The 21,426-nt window shown below is 46.9% G+C and overlaps 1 protein-coding gene across 2 annotated transcripts in view; it reads right to left on the bottom strand.

Annotated features, from left to right (window-relative positions):
- Positions 1 to 2,766: 2,766 nt before the first annotated feature.
- The window catches only part of LOC138566825 (diamine acetyltransferase 1-like), a 355,000-nt gene continuing 336,340 nt past the window's right edge, over positions 2,767 to 21,426 (bottom strand). For both annotated transcript variants that reach the window (XM_069644517.1, XM_069644511.1), the window contains exon 7: positions 2,767 to 3,058. In XM_069644517.1, the coding sequence (XP_069500618.1) occupies positions 2,858 to 3,058 (201 nt within the window). In that variant the 3' untranslated portion in view covers positions 2,767 to 2,857. The remainder of the gene's footprint in view (positions 3,059 to 21,426) is intronic.

Raw genomic sequence — 21,426 nt, 5'->3', positions numbered from 1 at the left:
CAGTTCGTGATGACCTGCACTTCAGCTTGTGTGTTCTTTGAACTGATCCATTTCTCCCTGGAGCTGACACATGTTATGTCTGTGAATGCAAAATCAATATGAAACTGCAAACATCAAAACCACTGGCTTTGCCAATACCTATTCTAATGGGCTGCAATGCACCAAATGGAATACAACTTTTCAGTGTAACCACCAAAGGCATTTCCAATTGCCCACATAATTGTGGGTGAAGACCACTTGTCAATTGCAAGCATGCATAATTAAAAGGCCCACGTAGGTTTTGACCAAAAGGTCTGATTTGCATGTGCTGATCCAAACTACAATGACTCACGCTGGTGCATCACTGAGGTAATGCCCTTTTTTTTCTTAAAGACCTTCATTTTGAAGATGTACAGGAAATGCATGTGAGATTTTTGGATTCAATTTGGAGAGTGGTGGCTACAGTGATTTAAAACAATTTTTTTTTAATGCACTGCCCAACTGATTGATGTCATATAGGAAGTGTTTCGCCCATATATCCTTCAAAGCTTGCATGAGTTTTTTTACCATGAACTAGGCTAATATTTTGAAAGGGAATTGTAAAGGCCCTGTTGGGGTGGTCAGGAAAGGTCCCAATGATGAAGGGGGCTCACATGCCATATTTGTGACTAGGGGTGCAGTGAAGTTAGCGCGATGATGCAGTTTTATATCCAGTGTAGTTCAATGTGAATGGGATGTGTTACTTTGTGTTCAAGTGAATGCATATTAGATTTGCACACATGTAGCAAGATGAATAAATCCCCAAATTAAATATAACCACTATGCAGATATGGTGTGCTAAGAAGTGCCTAGAAGCACAGCAATAAGTTTCATAATGTGCATGCGAGGAAGGGGACTTGTCATGAGGAACCCACTGTAAGAACATACATGCACACTGATAAACATACACAGGGAATTTATAAATCTACATGTAGGGGCTTTCTCTTTTGTTATAAATGGATTCCATTCTGCAGCCAGGAGTTTGTAGGGTGAATTATGAGTATCTGGGCACAACTGGTTTTGCAGGCTTTCAGAGGCCAAAGCAGAGGTAATGAGATGCTACGAATGTAGAAGACGATGATGATGTCATGTCCTACCTGGGACGATTCCTAAAAAGAGAGTGCTCTACACATGAGCTAAAGATGGTAGTTAACATAAGGACCCCCAATGAGAATCGGGGGGAATTGGAGAGGGATGGGATTTATTTTGTATAGGTTTTAACCAATCACATTTGGGGGGTGGATTGTAATATAAATTATTGGAGTGTTTTAACTGTTGCAAAAATGTATATAATACGTCGACTTAAGTGGTTTGGAGAGACTCTGGTTAGTTGACTACAGCTTCATCTAGACCCTCCCCGGATGACTACAATAAACCTGCTTTACGTATAAACGTACACTTGCTTCTTAAGTGGTGGGCCTGCCTTGGGTTAAGATGATTAGGGACACAGCCCCACAGCACAAACACACAAAATCCACATGTCATGCACAGGTTCGAGGGGGCATGCAATGGCAAATATCCTGTGCTAGCAAATGGTTGGAGAACAGCTGATTTAGAAGAACTAAATTCATTGAATATTGAAGTGAGGAGCGCAGCATTTCACATTATGTACTTGTAGTGGATTCTTGCGAATTAACACGTCATAAAGTGATTTAACAAAAGCTGCAGTAAGCTATACAACCAACAATAAAAACTTCTATAGAACACACTACAGACAGCATTTTGGCACATCAATACATTAGCAGAGTCTCTTCTTGCCCCGACTCAAATGCAACATTTATCAACCCTGGAATAATGAAAGTGAGGCATTTGTGCTGGTAACATTGAGGTCTCTACAGCAGGCACACAGATCTACAGTGTAGTTTACAAAGTCACTAAAGTGGAATGAGTTTTAAATCGGAGAAATTCACGGGCAATGATGGGAGTTGACGGGCAGCTTGAAAACATTGGCATATAAGTAGCCTCCGCTTGAAAAAAGTAAAGTTACACATCTTTTGCTTCAACACAGCAGAACGTGGTTCTTTCCATTATGCTTGGTGTACTGTGATCCTCGCCATGTTCCTTGAGTTTTGAATGTTGCTACACGGGTACTGTCCTCCAGGCGTGTGAGCGAGCTCTTCTGCAGCAAAAGCTCGTGCTCTCTGCCTGAGTGAGGGCTGCCTGGGAAGGGGAAGCATTTGTACGCTTAGGCAATGCATTATAAATGCTGGTGCTGTAAAATGTGTCCAGGTAACCAGCACTCGACAACACAGTCACAAATAGAACATTGAGTCTACAGCATTACTTGAAAACCTGGTGAATTAGCTGGGGAATTGCAAGCTACTTACAGCCTAGAACTATGTATCTCATTGGGAGTGTACAATACAAAAACGGACGTGTACAGCAAAGAACTGGGATTAGACTAGGACGGGCGTCAGTGTCAACGTGAGGTATATGGGCTTTGTATTGAAACGCCATTGCTGCTGAGGTTGTATGACTTCTGATCATGGCTTCTTACCAGGTTACGCTGGAGTGGGCCTCTGAAGGGGGGAGGGGACGCAGAGCAAGAGTGTATGTACCTGCTTTCCAAGTGTGACCTTCCAGACCCCCGCTCTCCCTGAGCTAATCAGTTTGCCTAGATTATTCAGTTGTAAGGTAGATACTGCTTCGCATAATGACTGTTGTCCGGAGAATGTAGTTGCTAGAGAAAATAAACCGGCTGCAGATTACAGTATCAAGTTAATCAGTGTGGAAATAAAACAATATGTCCAAGAGATTAAAGTATCAAATTTATATATATATTCCTGCCACTCCTTTCATATGGCAGATTAATCTTAATACAAAAATACTCTGTTATCCATCAAACATCTTTGAGGGGTATGATGGAAGTTGAACCCTGCCATGCCATTCTCTCCAGGGCTTCCTCGTCGAAGCGAAGGAGATGCCACTGCTCGGTGGTGCTCACATCTTCTGCACCGTGGTCCAGGTACATGTTGATGGTCCTCTTGTGCTCCTGTCGGACGGTGAGCTGCATCCGGCAGCAGCCAGAATCTCTACAAACCTGCCGAAAAAAAGAAGATATTCTTTGTTTTAGAAACTGTAATCTGAGGCCTTGGCTATCCTACCAACCCTCGTATGCTCTACCCGAGGATACGGTGGAGCAACATTCTGTTCAACCACGTTGTGACAAGGAGGCAGAAAAACAAGCCAATGCATTGTGTGGTGGAGGAGGTCTTGAAATCAGTTAAACAAATGTACGTTCACAACTAGATTGCAGCACATGACAATATCTGCATTCAGCATCTTAGCAGTGCAGGAACCAAACATTTGTAGATGCATTAGGTTGTCCAGACAGTATGGTGAAAACGTGGATCACAGGGACACCACTCGAGTGACACTGAATAGCACAGCTACCTAGCCTGGATGCCTAACAACGTTTCCATGCCCACCATCCATATTACCCAAACTGGCATAATGAGTCACACTGCAACGAGCCAAGATAATACCACAGCTTCGGCCCTACCGTTGGCTTCTTGCCACACAACCTCAGCTGCAAGGCACATACACTTTTCTCACAGTAGTTTGTTCTGCTATATGATGGTATGTGCTGAAGATTGCTAGATCAAACTGATAAGAACATGTACGCTATTGAACACCATTACGGAAATCAGGGTCGTCCAACTCCAGAGCTGGAATCCTGATGTTTTTAGGATATCCCTCAATAATCATGAGAATACATTTGCATACGTTTAGAATCCTTGTATGCAAACCTATCTCATGAACATTGATGATGGGTATCCTGAAAATCTGACATGGTTCCAGCCCTCGACCTGGAGTTGGACAACGCTGCCTTAAATGGTGTATGAATCCCAACCAATAATTTACAGAGTCCTATTGATTTTGCAGCATACCCGTTCCTCCTGTGTGCTATTAGCCCAATCCGATGCATGGACACTGAACATGGATCTCCTAGCTGCCAATACCTTTTATGCAATTGGAGGAGACCCTTCCCTGTTCATTTAAGTCTGAGCCATTAATGATGTAGACCCAGACCTAACCTAATTTGTTGGTGGGCTGTGTAATGTGGGGAGCTGTCCCCATGGGTATAAAGTATCAGGTATGATTATAATAAGTCATTTCTAGATAAGTGAGGGGGTCTTCTATATCACTCATCTGCTAATAATGTTGTCTCGCTGTATGTGGCTCTGTAAGAGAAACGGTTGGGGGAGGTATATATTTAGTCTTGATAGCGGAAAGGCAGATTTGGAAACCTGTGGCATGTTGGAAGTACCTACTACCTGTGTGCCAATATGAAAAATACTGTGGACTTTGCAGTATGGTATCCATTGGTGCAAGTTAGCTTTAAAGGTAGCGATTAGTGTGGTTGCGGGCAGGCGTCTGTAGACTAGACCTGGTGGGTTGTCAGATAAGGGTGAAATGTAGGGTTGCAAGATTTTAGTTGAGGGAAGAGTCTGGTGGGAGAAAAGGGAGTGTTTGGGGGTTGATTACTTCCCGGTTCTTGGTTGTAAATTAACTAGGCTTGAGAGAATTGTGGTGAGGTCCAGTGTCCCTTAAAAGGGGGATTCTGCAGGCTGGCTGAGTAACCCATGAGTGGTCTTCTTCTGCGGATTGCAATACTGTATGTATGGGAATCCATTTCCTAGTTGGGAATTGATGCTAAGGATTAAGACAATATTTTATTGGGATATTACTTGTCAAAGGTGACACCTGTTCATGTTTGGTATGAAGAGATAGCTGTGAGTGTTCTTCCATAACTGGAAAAAAGTAAAATGGTCTGACACTAAACTGTGGTTTAGAAGACTGGCCGAGCTCCTTGTGCGAGTCCTGAACATGGTGTAGGAATCAGGAAGTGCCATTTTGTGTAGATCGTAGTTTATTGCTTTCTCCAGATCAGTGTAGAGCCAAGATTTGAGCGGTTTCGTGAATGTCAGCTGGTTCACTTCCAGGTGGAGATGCTTAGGTACTGTGTTCCAGAGCTTTGTGGTTAGTAAGGAGAATGAGGACCCTCCTGATTGTTTCTTATTGAAGTTGGGGGCTCAGACAAGTGCTATTACTGGGTTTTGGTGTTCTGGAAGGTGTGTAGTGCTGGAACTTCCTTCTGAATGATAGTGGTCGCTTTCCATGGTAAGAGCGATGGGTGAAGCAGAGGATTTTGAAATGTATCCTTTTCTTGATGGATAGTCAATGGAGTGCTCATAATGCTGTTCTTATGTTCAGACCGTTTCATGAGGAGTAGTTGCAGCTGCATTTTGGACTCTTTGGCCTAAGCCAACATCTTGACTTTCTGGATTACTTTATGAGAAACTACAGTCTTTATAATACTAGTGATACCATAGCCATGGCTCTGTAGGTGAATGTTGGGTACAGTATGATACAGTGGAGATTATGCAGTTGGAAAAGGTACTTTCTGACGATGCACTTCACTTACTGCACCCATCTTGATTCGGTTCACTCTCTATCTGAAGGCCACAACCCAATTCTCTGGGAACAGCAATCAGCAAGTCGATCTCCTCATCCCAGCAACACCAGGGACAACATCAGAGAGATGAACCACTGATGGACAAGGCAATGAGGTGACAAGAGCATGTGACATCACTTCAGAACTCCTGAGGGGTATCCAGCCAGGGGCATCGCAGTTAAGGGCGGAAGGGTGAAGAGCAGCTGGTGACCAGCCTCTTTGCCCCTGCTTTTGGCTTCCTTCCCTGTTGCACCTGTGAGTACTCCTAGCTTGCCAATTACTGTGCTGTATCTCCACTCTGCAGTACACTCCTAGTATGCATTCACTCATGTTGCTCTTCCAACTCGCCCCTCCCATCACTTTCTCCAAACATGCTACAAATTCCTCCTTTCCTATCTCGATCATAAAATTCACATCTTGAAACTCCCACTAATCCATTTCTTTCACCTACTTCAAACAATGAACTAACCATGCCTCCCCTAACACCTATCCACCTCGCCCCTCTGCCTCGACTCAAACAGCTATACTCTTCCTTTCCGCATTAAGTGAACATTGCGCTCTGCTTGACGTTACGTGGGTGCTAACTCAAGATACTCTGGTCGAGCCCCATCTGAGCAAAACTACAGAAACCTAGAGGCCATAGGAGGACCACCGAAATAGGTCAAAGTTGTCATACTGAGGGTCAAGCAAAATCCCAGTACTATCAAAGGACTTTGTTCTATAAACTCTGTGAAAAAAGAGAAGTGAATCCCAGTGACATTGAACAATTGTGAATGTGAAGTTGGCAAGAGTGAACCCGATCAAGGGAGGTTGACGAGAGTGGCAAAGTCTAAAGTCCCAAAAAAAGTGTGTTGACAGACATGAACCTGGTCTATTAGCACGTAGGGCAGTGAGTATTTTGCTGTCTTGATTTGGCAGTGACAGAGGTCTATATGACCCGCAGTCCATCTCTGGTTTGTTTGGTTTGACCAGTGGTATAATAATGGATTCTCTAAGCGTCGCCAAGAGAACCCCCGGTTTCCCACGCTTCATTGGGTATGGCCACCAATGGCTGCACTATATCGGCTTTGTATTCCTTGTAAAACTCACTAGGCAACCCGTCCGTGCCCAGTGTTTTGCCTGTAGGTAACCCGCTAATTGTGGCCTCTAGTTCCTCTGCTGTTATGGGAGTTTCAAGCCTTGCCGTGGCTTCCACATCTAGGCTTGGGGGGTGAATCTGGGCCAGAGCCTCATCCAGGATTGAATTCACATTGTGGTAGTGTAAGAGCTCTCAGTACAGCATATCAAATGCCGTGATACCCCAGGGACTGGGCATCACAAAAAAAGTATAAATGTGTAGCGAAGCAGTGGGTCATAAAGTGATTACTTGCTTCCAAGAAGGTGGACAGGGCGGACTTGGTCCCACCTGCTAAGAGTAAAGTAGACCCAGGTGCACCTAGGCACCATAACCAATGACAGCCCTGTCTGTAAGAGAATGAAGGTGCAAGGCCTTTTCTGAAGACCCTTCCAACGTTGAGGGGGGAGAGCCCTTTAAACACCCCAGGGGAACCAAGTTTGGCAGTGTGGGGTCTAGGAGCAGGCAAAAGACTAGAGAGTGGTGGAAGGAGCAGAGGCTGGAAAGAAAGAGGAGATTAGAGATGTGGCAGCTGTTGAGAGTAGGGAGAGGTGGTAAGTGCTAAGAAGTTCAAGGAGGTGGTAATATCTGTGATTGAGAAAAGACAAAGTGGCGGTGGGAGATCAGGTGAAGGTGGTCGTAACATTACAACGTGAGAGTTGGCAGAATGAGGTGGTGGGACAGTAGAAGCTGGAGGAGAGGAAGTGGTAACAAGAGTGAAGACAGAAGGAGGTGAGAGTTAAGGGTGTGACTGAGGTGTGGTAACATTAGGAAAACAGATGTAGAAGGATAGGATAACATCAGCAGACTGGGTGCTGAGGTGGTGGGCATGGCAGAGGCCAGGACTGACTCAGAAGAGGTGTAACCGCAGGGAAAGAGAGTAGTATGGAGAAGGTGGAAGGCTACGTATTATGAGTTGGAAGTGGTAAAGAAGGTGGAAATGGTATGGAGTTCAGGAGTACAACATTGGGGAGAGAGAGTCACCCTGCAGAAGGGAACATCCCAGGAGGTGGAAGCAAAGAGATGATGTGTAGGGACTGAAGGAGAGATTGAGGAAGGCCAGTATGTAGATAGCGGAGGGAGGGGTCTCGTGTGTCCTGACTGCCCATGGAAGTTCAGATTTTGGGCAGAGGGGTCAGTGACACAGAGGTAATAAATCGGATTGGCAAGGGGAGAGGAATCATGGAAACACCAAAATACCCCGCTTTAGCCCTACCTGCTGGGTAGGATCTCTAATGCATCTGCCCAATGTACTGTGTGCTTAAGTCTTGGGTTATGAACCTCTACTCTCTTGTGGGTGCTTTGAAAGAGGTTCCATGTTAGAGGGCCCTGCAGGCTAGAGGACATGAGAGAGCAATGTGATAAATCTAGCACCATCATCACTGATTCTCTGGAGGGAAGCTTCTCTTACACGCCCAGCGAAAGGCAGAAGCTACGTGACTCTGTCCTTGGGAATGGCTATCTGCGGGAAGCCTACATGGGGGGGTGGCAAACTCCCGATTTTGCGAAGGCTCTGTACTCTTTGGTACATCCTCTTTCATATCTTCTGCTCATTGTGGTCCCACTGGGGCAAGGAGAACCAAAACCAATTCACCGCCCCACAGTGCAATGTGGACAGAGATCTTTTTGACAAAGTTTTCTCAGGGAAGCACTGCTCCCTAGTCGCCTAGCATCAATGCTAATGATGTTATTTATAAAGCGCTCATGCACAAGCCCTTTACATAGAACATACAATATCACCCAACTGACGTTGGTACTCCTCTATCGACCTCAGAAGCATTAAAGGCTGGGTTGGCCTTGGCGGGATTTGAACCTGCGACCTGCAGATCGCAGCCAGATCGCTCAACCTGTATAGCTATCGTACTGGCTGAGGCTGCAAAAGGTACAGAGGTGAAGCAAACATGACAACCCCTTAAACAACTTAAATAAAACAAAGCAAAAACAGCTGCCAATAAAATGCCACAATAACTCTGATGACCCCCTCCTTCACTGGTTACTGAGGAGCAGCAAACCTTGACGAAGGCCAGTGACGTAGTCAGTGACCAAGACTCCTGTACAAATCCTGACCCTTATCACAACCATTACTACTACCATTATCAGACTGGTTCACAACCTGTGAATCTCAGAGCAACGCTGAGCGATGGATCCTCAGGATAAATCAGCTGATGAAACCTTTAAACCCCTAGTGCCATTCAAGGATTGCATAGACTCTGCCGCCTGTGAATAAGCACCAAAACCCACCACAACGAAGGGTCTTGGTGAATCCCAATGAGAACACCAGGAACATCAATGGGCTAAAAACACCCTTCACTGTCACAGAGGTTTCTCCATCTGAGTAAGAGATGTGCTACAGGAGCTTCAAATGAGTTCCTTGAAGCTCCACAAATATGCAGATTGACTTAGAATACAATTCCCTGTCAAGATAAGCTGATCATGTCTGACTGGACGCTGATAGACGGATCAATTATTACGGACCTGCCTGCTTAAGTGATTTCAAATTAGGATCATGATTATTTCAACCAAAAGTAGGATGCCATTCTAGACTCTGGGCCTCATCACGAGTTGGGCGGTATTACCGCCGGGATACTGTTGGGTGGAATCCCGGCAGTATTACCGCCGGGATTCCGCCCAGGCTAATATCGTTACCGCTAAACCCTCCAGCAAGCACCATTAGCACCAGATCACAGGTTTGCTCGCTAACAGTAATTCCCCCTTCCCCATTGCGTCCATTGGACGTAATGGGGAATTTGCAGCACAATTAGCATGCGCTAATAGCGTGGCGCTAATTGCGCTTGAAAATGGGAATGTTTATGGCACATTTACCCCCAGCTCCGAGCTGGGGGTAAATGCAGCCAAACCCGTGCTTTAGCAGACCCTTAAATGTGGCGGTAATAGCGTTACCACCGTATTTAAGGGTTACCATCAGAGTCATGATGAGGCTGTCTATCTCTACAAAGTTCGGCATAAGCTTCCAAGAAACACCTGGGGCATCACCTGCCTGAGGCCTTGCCCAGGACGACTAATTGACATCTAACCTGTTTGAGCCACGTTGTGCCCCTATAAATGTTGATGAGTCCACATGAGAAATATGTTTAGCATAATCAGCCAAAACAATGGGGCACAGACTGTGCACAGAAAGGAGCATTGCCGAAAGTAGGAAAGGAGGCTCTCACTTAAGCTGTTCTATTTTGGTTGCCTCCAATTCCTCAAACATGAAAAGCACCTCCTTGATTGATCTGGCTAGCAGCGATTCCAGAGGTGCACTACATTTGCAGATTTCAACAAATGAGCTTGGGCAAAGTGGCGTATTTAGTCTTTCTGCTTCCCAGGGCCCAACTAAGTGCATGCACTCCCACTCCCAACTTTACTTCACCTCTGGCAGCCTCTGCACCTTCACCAGATTCCACCCCTTGAACAGACTATGCCTGCTGTGGCCAAACTAAGCCCCTTCATCCCCATTATGTGCCCCATGTTGGCTCTATAACAACATCAGGACGATATTGAGGCTGCAGGTATTAGAAAATTATTGCATCCACTCTATTAATACAAGCGTATTCTCTGCTATGTTGTGCTAGTTGAAAGAGTGTGTTCAGATCTGATGCCCACGATTTGGAGAAGGGAGTGTGTTTTACAGTCGAGTGCATTAGAGGTTCTTGTTGAGGTCAATTTTCTACTTTCAGTTAGGTAAGAAAACAATCTTTTCTTTTTTTTTTTCAAATTATTTTTTATTGTGATTTGCATCAAAATACAAGGTAAGCATTTATACAACGGGACTGAGATACAGTCCTAAGAACTACCCATCCTCTCCCTCCCCGCCCTCCCACCGGTTTGGGACGATTGGCTCTGTTCTGAATTCAGGTCCTCGGAATTTTAGTATAGGTAAATAGGTCTATTAAAAGAAGTTTATGGGGGCACCATTGTAGCATATAATCGCTCTGTAAATGTTCTAGTGCTGTTCCCCAGTTTGTGTAGAATTTTTGGGATTCTCCCTGGATGTTGTACGCAATTCTTTCCATGGCAATATGAGACCAGATTCTTCTGATCCAGTCCAGATTGGACGGAGGGAATTGTTGTTTCCATTTTTGCGCTATTTCTAGCCAGGCCGCTGTTAGCAGTCCATGAAGTTCTTTTATTGAGAGATCGTCAGGGTCCTGTCTTTTGGGTTCCACACATCCACACCTCTTCCTGCAGATTCTCGGCACCATTGAACATGGCTTGCATGTGTGCTTTTACGTCTGCCCAGAATTGTTAGTTTGGAGCAGTCTCACCAGATGTCTCCAGTTCCCTGCCGCGTTGCATCCCCTCCAGCATTTATCGGGGGTGGTATGATACATTTTATGTAGTTTTTCTGGAGTATAGTGCCATTGAATCATGACTTTTATCCATGCTTCCTTTACTTGGATGGCTTTAGACCATTTTGGGATAATGCGCCATAGATAGTCTCATTGTTGCTTTGTTATCTCTTTCTCCAGCGTTGTGTTCCATCGTTTCATGTATTGCCACTTGATAACTTCTGTTGGTGTGTTGAGGAATCTAAGTGGTTGATACGAATTCTTTGGATCCGGTGTGCGTAAATATGTCATTTTCAAATGGGTTTGGGTCTCTGCTCACCGCTTGTTTTATTTGTGGTGTGGAAAGCCAATGACAGAGTTGGTCGTATTTGAATTTGGCCTTTTGCGATAGGTTCAGTAGTACTCTGCATTCAGTGAATGATCTGATTCTTTGTCCGAACATATCTCCGACTTTCGTACAATCCGCTTCCTCCCACTTCTGATATGTTCCCTTCTCAAAGCCAGGTTGGAATTCCGGGTTGTCTAGTATAGGCATAAAAGGGGCAGGATCGATTGTTAGAATTCCTTTTGGTTGATTTATTCCATATGTCTGGTGGGGTGCTCATCACTTCGCTAATGTGGACGTTTTGGTGTCTATACTCTGGTTTGGTCCATAGAAGTGTACGGAGTCGATTCCTGGCTACTGCTCTGTCTTGTGCCTCCCATATCTTTTGGGAGTTATCAGGAATCCATTCTTTGAGAACCCATAAATGGGCCACTTCATAGTATCTTTTAAAGTGTGGGAGTGCCATACCCCCCCCACTCTCAAGGTGCTGTTAACGTCTGATTCGATAGTCTCTGTGTTTTTTTCTGCAATATGTATTCTGATGTTGCCTTCGTAACTGATTTGAAAACAGTCCTGTTAAGTGCGGGGTCAGTTCCTTTATGTATGTTTTATAGAATTGTGCTGTAAATCCATCCGGCCCTGGTGCTTTATTTTTTGGAAGGCCCCGAATCGCCATCTCCACCTCCTCTTCGGTAATGGGTTCATCTAGTCTTATTTTCTCCTCTTGGGTCACTGATTGTAGAGTCACGTTTTCGAGGTAAGTAATCTGGTCTTCTTCTCTTGGGTTCTCCGTGGCATACAGCTTTTGGTAGTATTGTTGGAAAATCTTCCCAATCTCGGTTGTCAGCGTGCATTTTTGGCCATGATCGTTTATAAGGGCTTTTATCGATTGGGTTTGACGTTTTCCCCGTAGCTGCCTGGCGAGTAGTTTGTCTGCCTTATTCGACTTCACATAGTACCATTGCTTCAGGTATAGGAGTTGCCTTTCTACCCGCTTAGTTCGTAGGGCCTCCAGTTGGCCCTGGATATGCCTGTACGCTCTTAACTTTCGATGAGTTGTTGTGTGCCATTGCTGCTCTTAGTTCCGTGCTCTTTTCTTCTAGTTCTGCCTCCCATTTGTTATTCAGTTTGGTTCTTTGTGTTGTGATCGAGATGATCTGGCGTTGTATTACTGCCTTGAAGGCCTCCCACGGGGTTGACTTGTATACGTCCTGTGTGTTGTTCTCTTTGAAATATTCCTCTGTTCGTTCTCTGATGGTCTCTCTCTTGACGGGCCGTGTAGGATTTCACCTGGTAATGTCCATCTCCGTAGGCGTGTGTGTTTGCGAATGGTGTATCCACGGGGGGGCATGGTCTGAGAGAGAGATGTTGCTCACCTCTGTTTCACCGATATTCCCCAATAGGCTTGTGGACGTCCATATGTAGTCTATTCTGGCTCTCGTTCCGTGTACATGTGAAAAGTGCGTGTATCCTGGTGTCAGGCCTCTAAGTTTTCTCCATGTGTCTTCCAAAGCTAACTTTGTCATTGCTTTCTGGAATGCTTTTGAGGGTATACTCTGCCCCACAAGTTTTGGGTTTGAGCTGTCTATGGATGGGTCCATGTGATGTTGAAGTCTCCTGTAAGGATGATTTCTGCCTTCGCGAATGATTCCAGTTTGTCTATGCAGTCTCTTATGAACCCATCTTGGCCCACATTGGGTGCATATATCGTTGCTATTGTTAGTGGGAAACCTTTTGTTCGTATATTAGCAAACAGGTATCTTCCTTGTTTGTCTACTAGCGTTTCCTGAATTTGAATGTTCAGTGATTTGGCGAAAGCTATCAGTACTCCTCTTTTGTTCTCTGCGTCATTTGCTTGAATGATCTGTGTGTATCCTTTGATTCGGATTTTCCCCTTGTATTGTTTCTTGATATGCGTTTCCTGAAGTGTCAGGATGTCGAATTTCTCTTTGTGTAGGTAGTGTTCTACCTTTTTCCTTTTAACTGGGGAGTTCAGCCCACGTATATTGTATGTAAGAATTTTTAGTCCCATTTCCCCATTGGTTGTCTAGGCTTGTTTGTCTCGCCGTGGTCTGTTGGTTTTCGTCTCCTATCATCCGGTGTGAATCCCCTACCCCCTTTCCCAACTTTCCCCTTAACAGATCCCTTAACTCCCCCACTCCTCCCGGAACAACCTTGAGGAGGGCTCTGTCCCCTATGATCGCTCGGGCGTTTCGCCTCGCGCTGCCCTCTTTACTCGGGTAACTTGAACGTGGGGAGTCCTAAACCCCACTTAGGATTTCGGGATTAATCAAGTCTTCCCGGTTCTGGCCGATCAAATCGATTGCCGGCGGTCCCAGGTAATCTGCTTCTTTCCTGTGGTTACAACGGTGGATTTAACTGGTTTCTCCATGTTGCGATGGGGTGGGTGGGATCTTGTGATCTTCGCCCTTTCTTGGAGTCTCTGGGACGTATCCTATTTTCCGGATCATCTTGTATATTCATTATTCGTAGGCCTTCTTCGCACGTGGTTATTCGTTGTTGGGCTCCCTCCCACATGAACGGGAGGCCGAATGGGAAGGTTCTTTTGTATCGTATCTGCCTCGTGGTAAGTTCTTTTGTGACTGGGGCCATTTCTCTACGTTTTTGGAGGGTTGATTGGGCCAGGTCCTGGTATAGTTGTATGTTGGTTCCATTCATTCTTATTCGATCCAGCGTTCTGGCCTTTCGTAGGATTTGCTCCTTTTGTGTGTATTAGGTCATTGCCACTGACACATCTCTGGGGCGATTTCCGGAGTCTCCTTCTCGTCTCGGGCTCACTCTGTGGACTCTGTCAATTAGGATAGCTGATTCTTCTTCCTCGTCTATTATGCCTTTGAACACTTGTTGTACGGCAGATTTTAGGTTTTTCTCTTCTATGGACTCTACCATGTTCTTAATTCTAATATTTGATCTCTGTGACCTGTTTTCCAAATCTTCGCATTGTATTTCCAAATTGTGAGTCTGGCCAGGTGCTCTTGCGTCTCAGCATACTGTTGGGTTTCTTCGTCCAGGTTCTGAAGTGTTCTTTCTAATATATCGCTCCTCTCTTCTAGTTTGCTCATGTCTACTCTCAGTTCTTGCACTGTTTATTTCAGTTTGTCCCTCATTGTTTCGAATTGTGTGTGAGTTGAGGCCATAAATTGCTCCTGAAATTCTTTAAACCAGTCTCTCATATCTTCTTTTGTGGCCATATCGGATCTTTCCTTTTCGGCACTTGGGGATTTCGCTTAGTCTTTTTGGGCGGATACTTTCGACAGGCCTACTGCGTCTGACCCCCAGAGTGTGGCCAGGTTTTGGTCCCGTTTCCCTTTTGTAGAGGTTGCCTGTGATTTTCTAGTTCTCGACCTTGACATGTGTGCTGTCTTGGCTTCACATGTGCGTGGACGCAAGTCGCGTGTTGAGCTGGGAGTGCTGTGGGCATATTATGCTGGAGCTGTGTCCTGTGAGTTCCTTGGGCTCCTCTATTTTAGCTGTTGGGTTGTTCCTGGTTTCAGGGCGGCAGACTTCTCTTATGCTGCTCCTGAGGTGGTGCGGAGGTAGGGGGGGCGTCTCTCTCCTCCCTTCTAAGTCTCTATGGTATTGTGGGTGTGTTGCTGTTTTCTTTTATTTGGGGGGGCCCTTCTGGGACCTAATTGCCGACCCACTTTTGTGAGAGAGCGGGCTGGGTGTCCTGCTTGTCCTGCTCCCCGTTCATGTCTCTCCGGAGGGACCCTCCCCTCTCCACCTCACCTCTGGCTGGGAGTGTCGCCCTCGGTGTTCTGCTGCGAGTTGTCGTGCCTCTGGAGTCTTGCTTTAGCTAGGGAGCGATTCCCACCGAGTGCCTTCTCCTTTCTGGGGCGCTGCGGTCTGCTGGGGGGCCCGCTCCCTGCTCTATTTTGCCGGCACTCGTTCGCGCTGTTGATTTCGGTGTGGGGGGAGGGGCCGCACCGCTCCCGGTCCCCGCCCGTGTCCCCGAGTGTAGCTTCAATTCAGGAGCTCCACTGCCTGCACTCCGACGGGGCTTGCGGCGTTCGGAGGCACCCAATACTGAGTCTCACTCAGGCCGCACAATGCTTTTCCCCTCCTGGTGTCTCCGTGGACGGGTTGAGCGCTCGCCCCCTCTGGACGTGGGGGGGGGGGCTCAGCCCCGTGACCGCGGGTCTGTCGGATTCGCCCCGTACCAGCTCCTGCTTGACTCTTCGTCCTGCTCCAGATGTGGGACGCGTCGCAGCTTCATTCCGTGAGGTGGTGGATCGGGGGTAGGAGCTCGCCTCTTCTTCTCAAATGCTCCCCGTCGTCTGTAATGTTGCCCACCGGTGTTTATTATTATTCCGGGGACCGCGGCTGCTTCAATTGTCTATCTTTATTGAGTCTGCCTCGAGCCGGGAGACGGAGCACCGCTCACGCCCGTCTTCCCTGCTCGGCGGCCATCTTGGAATAGAAAACAATCTTTTCAACTGGACAGAAGTGAGGCAAGGTTGGAATGAGAAATAATGGTTTCCCTGCTAATATCTGGCTTCCTGCGAGTTGCCTGCTGTCACCCCAGGAAAAGCACCTAGACTGGTCTGTAATATGAATGTTTCAGGCAACATAACAACATTTCTACATGTGATTTTGTTAAATGTTAATGGTCACATATATAAAAGTGACTAACTGTTCCCGGCGTAACATACGCCGTGCTAGCATATCTTCAAGATCAATATCGGTGTGTAATTCATGGGGTCACTTCTGTCCCCCTTCTTAAATATCAGAATTACCACTGATCGCTTCCAGGAAGGGGGTGTAGGCATATGTGACTTATTTATGGTCACTGAAAAGGCTAAACGTATCAGATAGTATGAGAGGTATGCACGGTATAAGAACATTATCGAAGTTCCATCGATCACACAGACCTCTATGATGTGTCTTTGTAGACGTGTAATTATCAACCTTGTCCCACTGCAGAGTCCCCGTGATGGTATAAGATTGCATAGTAGCATAATTACAGCACCCACTTTCGGTTTTAGCTTGTGAGGAGGCATTCGTCCTATAGCATTTAGCTCTTTAGAGACTGAAACGTTGAGCTGTTAATTAACTGTTCACTGACACTGAAACTGCGTGCCCTGTGTGAAGAGAAGTGTAGTTGGAAAGAAGTAACGTCTGAATGTTTGCGATAGTGGAAGGTGAAGGTGACCGTGTAGAACCGTGCTCGTTCTGTTTATTGAAATGGTTGCACTTTGCCACTTGGACAGCAGAGGGCAACCTAACACTGATAAATTGCATCAGCAAAGTATGGAAAAATACCTAAGCGTGTAGGTGTGTATATATGTATACACACAGGCGCATCTTAAAAATGTTGAATAAAAAGAACCCAACCTCCTCCTCTGGTGTTAGCAAGGGGCAACATGAAAAAAAGGCAAAGCATCCTCTGACAAACAAACTGGCCTGCCGGCCTCTCCAAGAAAAGAGCCCACATTCAAGCCCGCGTCTCTGCGGCTTCTAACAACACAACCAAACTCTTTAAAATCTGCAAGGAACTGGCCAATCCTGCTGCAGTCTTTCCCTCAGCTGTTCCTTCCCAGGCCCTCTGTACGGGTCTGGCCTCTCATTTCACACAAAAACTCAGGACATCCTGTCCTCGATCTCCTCTTCCTCTCCCGCTCCCGGCCCCGCTTTGGGCAACTCTCGGTCTCCTCTCTGACAACACCTGACACCTGACAAGGTATTTAGAAAAGTCTGGTCTATGAAAGTGTGCTGCCCAAACAGATCCTGCTCCTTCATAGCCACAGAGGACCATATTGACACCCTTGCTCCAGCCCTGTCCGATTTCTGTAATCACTCTTTCGCCACTGGAACTTTCACCTCTCTCCTCAAGCACTCCCTACCGGTCTGGGAAACTATCACCCGATCTTTATCACCCCTTTCCTGGGCAAACTCCTGGAAAACCTGGCCATCTCCCAGCTTACTCTCCACACCGAATTTGTTGGTTGTCTCCATACCTATCAGTCTGGCTGCAGAGACATGGAAACAGCTCTCCTGAACACCTGTGAAGATCTGCTCTCTAACCTTGATTCCAGCACTCCTATCCTTTGCCTTTAATACAGTCAACCACGCCATCCTAATCAATCAACTCTGGGAGTACCTGGGCATCACGGATCAGGTCCTGGAGTGGTTGACCTCCTTCCTCTTGGATGGCCCCTCCCAGGTCCAACTTGGTTCCTTTCTCTCCGCCACCTCTCTCTCTACCTGTGGCGTTCCCCAGGGCATCCTCTTACCCTGGTTTTTCAACCTCTACTGGGACCCTTTGGCTTACCTGATCTCTACCTTCTCCTCTAGCTTTTAGTGTCATGTGGATTACACTCAGCTCTCCTTCTGGCTCTCCAAATCCTCCTTTCCTCTCATGCTCATTCCTGACTGTCTATCCATGAATCAGGACTGGTGCGCCTCCAACGATCTCTGCCTTAATGCCAGTAAGACACAGATCCTTCCCATTGGGACTCCTAATCCCGTTTTCCCTCTCTCACTGTGCCTGCCCTCCTTGGGCCCTCTTCCTTCACCTACCGGTGAGGCAAAAAACCTCGGTGTCATCTTCGACTCCACTCTCTCTTTCGCTCTGCACATCTTGCATGTCGCCAAGAAGTCCCACTACCAGCTGCACCTCCTCAAAGGTAATCTTTCCTTTCTCACCTTCCCCCTAGAAACTCGCTGTCTCCCATAGCCCTGGCTCTCACTCTAGGCTGGACTACTGTAATAGCCTCTTTCTCATTCTGCCTTCCGCTGCTCACCACTCTCTGCAACTAATCCAGGACAGGATTGCAAGACTTATCCTTGGCCTCAAGCCTAGAAAATGTATCTTTCCAGCCCTGAAATCCCTCCACTGGCTCCGGGTAGCTGTAAGGATCAAGTTCAAGACCCTTTGCATTGCCCACCAGGCTTTCTGGGGCCAGAGACCACACTACATGCAACGCTCTCTTCCTAAATACCTTCTTTCTCGAGCCCTTCACTCAGCTACCTCTAACTCTCTAAGGGTCAGATGCTTCCCCAGGCAGAGAGTGGGGGGGGGGAGATCTCTCGCCTCTGCAGGTGCCTCCCTCTGGAATGGTCTCCCTGCCCCTCTCAAACTTGAGCTGGACCACATGAAGTTCTGAATGCAGTCCAAACGTTCCTCTTCTCCTCTGCTTTCTCTCTCTCTCTCCCTCCCCTGTTGACCTACCTGTCTGCTGTACCGACTAGTTGCTTAGACAGGTACCAGGCTCCTCCATGATCAGTTGCCCCTGCACTGCCTCTGGGCCTACCACCTACTTTGGGGCTGGAACTGTAACCTCTACAGTCCCTTGCCTCGTTGCATTTAGATCCTTCCTCTCCTCTATCTCTATCTGTGGTGTTCCCCAGGGGTCTAACCTCTCTCCCTGGCTGTTCAACCAATACTTGGCACTCTTTGCCCACTGCATTGTCGCGTTCTGCCCCAACTTCCAGTGCTATGCGGACAACACTCAGCTCATTTTCAGGCTGCCTTCAGTCACCTCTTCTCCCTCTCTCATCTCTGACTGTCTGTCCGCCATCCAGGAGTGGTGTGCCGCCTATGATCTCTGCCTTAAGGCCCGTAAGACTGAGATTCTCCTCATCGGCACACCCACTTCCTCCTTGCCTGTCATTCTCTGGCCGGCCTCTCTTGGCCCCCTTCCTGCTCCCGCCTGTGAGGCTAAAAATCTTGGTGTCATCTTCGACTCCACGCTCTCCTTCTCTCCTCACATCTCTAAGAAGTCACACTACCAGCTGCACCTCCTCAGAGCTATTCTTCCGTTCCTCTCATTCCCCCAGAAGCTCACTGTCTCTAGAGCTCTGGTTCTCTCTAGGCTGGACTTTTGCAACAGCCTCTTTCAACATCTGCCTGCTTCTACTCTCCGCCCTCTGCAACTCATCCAGAACAGGACTGCGAGACTTGTCCTTGGCCTCAAGCCCAGGGATCGTATCTCTCCAGGACTGAAATCCCTGCACTGGCTCCCAGTGGCTGCGAGGATTAAGTTCAAAACCCTCTGCATTGTCCACAAGGCCTTCTGGGGCCTCAATAACTTCAACTCTCTCTTCTTAAATATCTTCCTTCTTGAGCTCTCTGCTCATCCGCCCCAAACCCCCTTGCGGTCAGTCGCTTCTACAAGCAACGACTTGGTGGTAGATCTTTCTTCGGCAGGGGCCTCCCTCTGAAACAGCCTTGCTGCCTCCCTGAAACTTGAGGAGAATCATCTCTGGTTCCGGACGCACCTCAAAACCTTTCTCTTTGCTTATGTTTTCTCTCCTCCTCTCCCCTGCAGATTTTCCTGCTGAAACTGAAATTGCACTGGTTACCTGGCCACCCTCTGAACTTGGGCCCAGGTCCCCTCCCCCGCGATTCACACATGTGCACTGCCTTCCTGGCAACCCCCGCACTTGGGGACTGTTTTCTGTATCCCTACAGTCCTATTACCAGCACCTGACTCCTGATGTACGCACTTACCCTTGCACTTGCTGCCAGCTGCCCGTACTTTTACTTATTTTTATGTATACTTATTTATTCTTGTTATTTATTCTATTCATCCCATTTACTGCACTGTCCCCTGCCCCCGCAATTACCCTTTCCCCCTTCCCATGCACTTGCACGATCTGAATGACACCTGGCCTAGAAGGATCGTTATCTCGTCTTCCCTCAGTTCCCCTCCCTTGCCTCATCGTGCCTTGTAACACTTGCGTATAGACGCGTTATAAATGCCATATCGTATCACTTACGCAGAGCCACGTTGCCCCTGTGCTGCACTTAATCTGTGCATTGCGGTCCTGATTCCTGTCCTGATTCCTGTCCCTCGCACTGGCAGTTCTCCCCCCCCCCCCCCCACTTCCCCTTGCACTTCTCGTACTTCTCTGCCGTTCCCCTTGCACTTCTCGTTCTCGCACTTGCATGATCTGAATGACACAAGGCCTAGTAAGATTGTTTGTCTTGTCCTCCCTCTGTCCATAAAGATGCCTCTGACTGCATGCCATCTGCAAGGGTGTGCAAGCATGTGCTTTCTGTTTTAGCAACGCAAAATGATAGTTGTTTTCTTTCTCAGAAATCAGACACTGCTGAACAGGCCTCACTTTCAAAATGCACCATGCAGAAAAGTAGAGTTAACCCATGTGTACTTTGCTGGGCCCTCCACGCTGACATACCAGCAGACAGGTTTGACAAAACGTCCCCACAATCCTCTATTCCAAGGCAGGTGGAATTTAAATCCCCAACACAGAGAATCCTGCCACTGGTTTGCTTCTCCCTCCATTCGTGTATAAAGAGGATAAGTCTATTAAAAAATGTGCCCAATGGGGCGACACCCTCATGCCAATATATATATTAATAATGATCAAGGGTACGTAGATTAGATTCCAGGATACTTCAAGCTCAGTAGCCAAGACCCCAATTTGTTAATCATGTTCAGTCAGTGAATATCCACACTAGACTTGGAGGCAATCAAAAGACCAAGAGGTCTGCCCCGGTCATGTTTTCTGGCCTGCTGAACACCAATTTGATACCCATCGACTAGAGGCTTGCTCAACAGCCATACTCCTTTACAATTGTTGGCTTTGTAAACAAAGCTGAGTGACCACTAGTGTTCCAAGAAGCAACTGTTAAATGGCCACCACGGCTAAAGGTTTATGTGCACATTATTCTTGACATTAGATGTAGCCCCCGACAAATAGGACCAGTCTTTGCTGTCAGATGGAACAGTGTTACAACTAAGAGCTCTGATGACGTCCCTCTTGCCCATCGAACAGGTGTCAATCGATATTAGGAGATCAGGGGTTTTTGAAACTGGCCTCAAACCCGGCAAGGATGCTTTTGCAGGTGACACATCTTGCTTAACTGGTTGGAGATCAAAACCAAGTTGCTGCAACAGAGGGGCCTCATTTAGCAGTACGTCGAACACAATCTTAGAAACTATGTCCAGAAAAACCTTATCCGTACGGGGTTCTTCAACAAACTCTACACATGCAATATCCTTAGAAATGATAGCTCTCAGATTCAGTCTTTCAGCGAAATGGGCCAACACATTCAAGGACAGGTGTCTAATCTCTGCAAAGATACACTCTAACTAAAGTCTGTTTCCTTTGCGGATGAATCGCCCCTTCGACGCGCTATTTTATAGGGCAAGAGGAGCAAATTGCATCACTGGGCTCTCACTAGAGCCTATTATATTGGTCAAACCATTGAAATGACAAAACTGTAGCCAGC

The sequence above is a fragment of the Ambystoma mexicanum genome, chromosome 1p (genome assembly GCF_040938575.1).
Source record: "Ambystoma mexicanum isolate Mex_15411 chromosome 1p, UKY_AmexF1_1, whole genome shotgun sequence".
NCBI classification, from domain to species: domain Eukaryota; kingdom Metazoa; phylum Chordata; class Amphibia; order Caudata; family Ambystomatidae; genus Ambystoma; species Ambystoma mexicanum.
The sequence above is the reverse complement of the archived record's forward strand: the minus strand, read 5'-3'. Positions and strand labels throughout refer to the sequence as shown.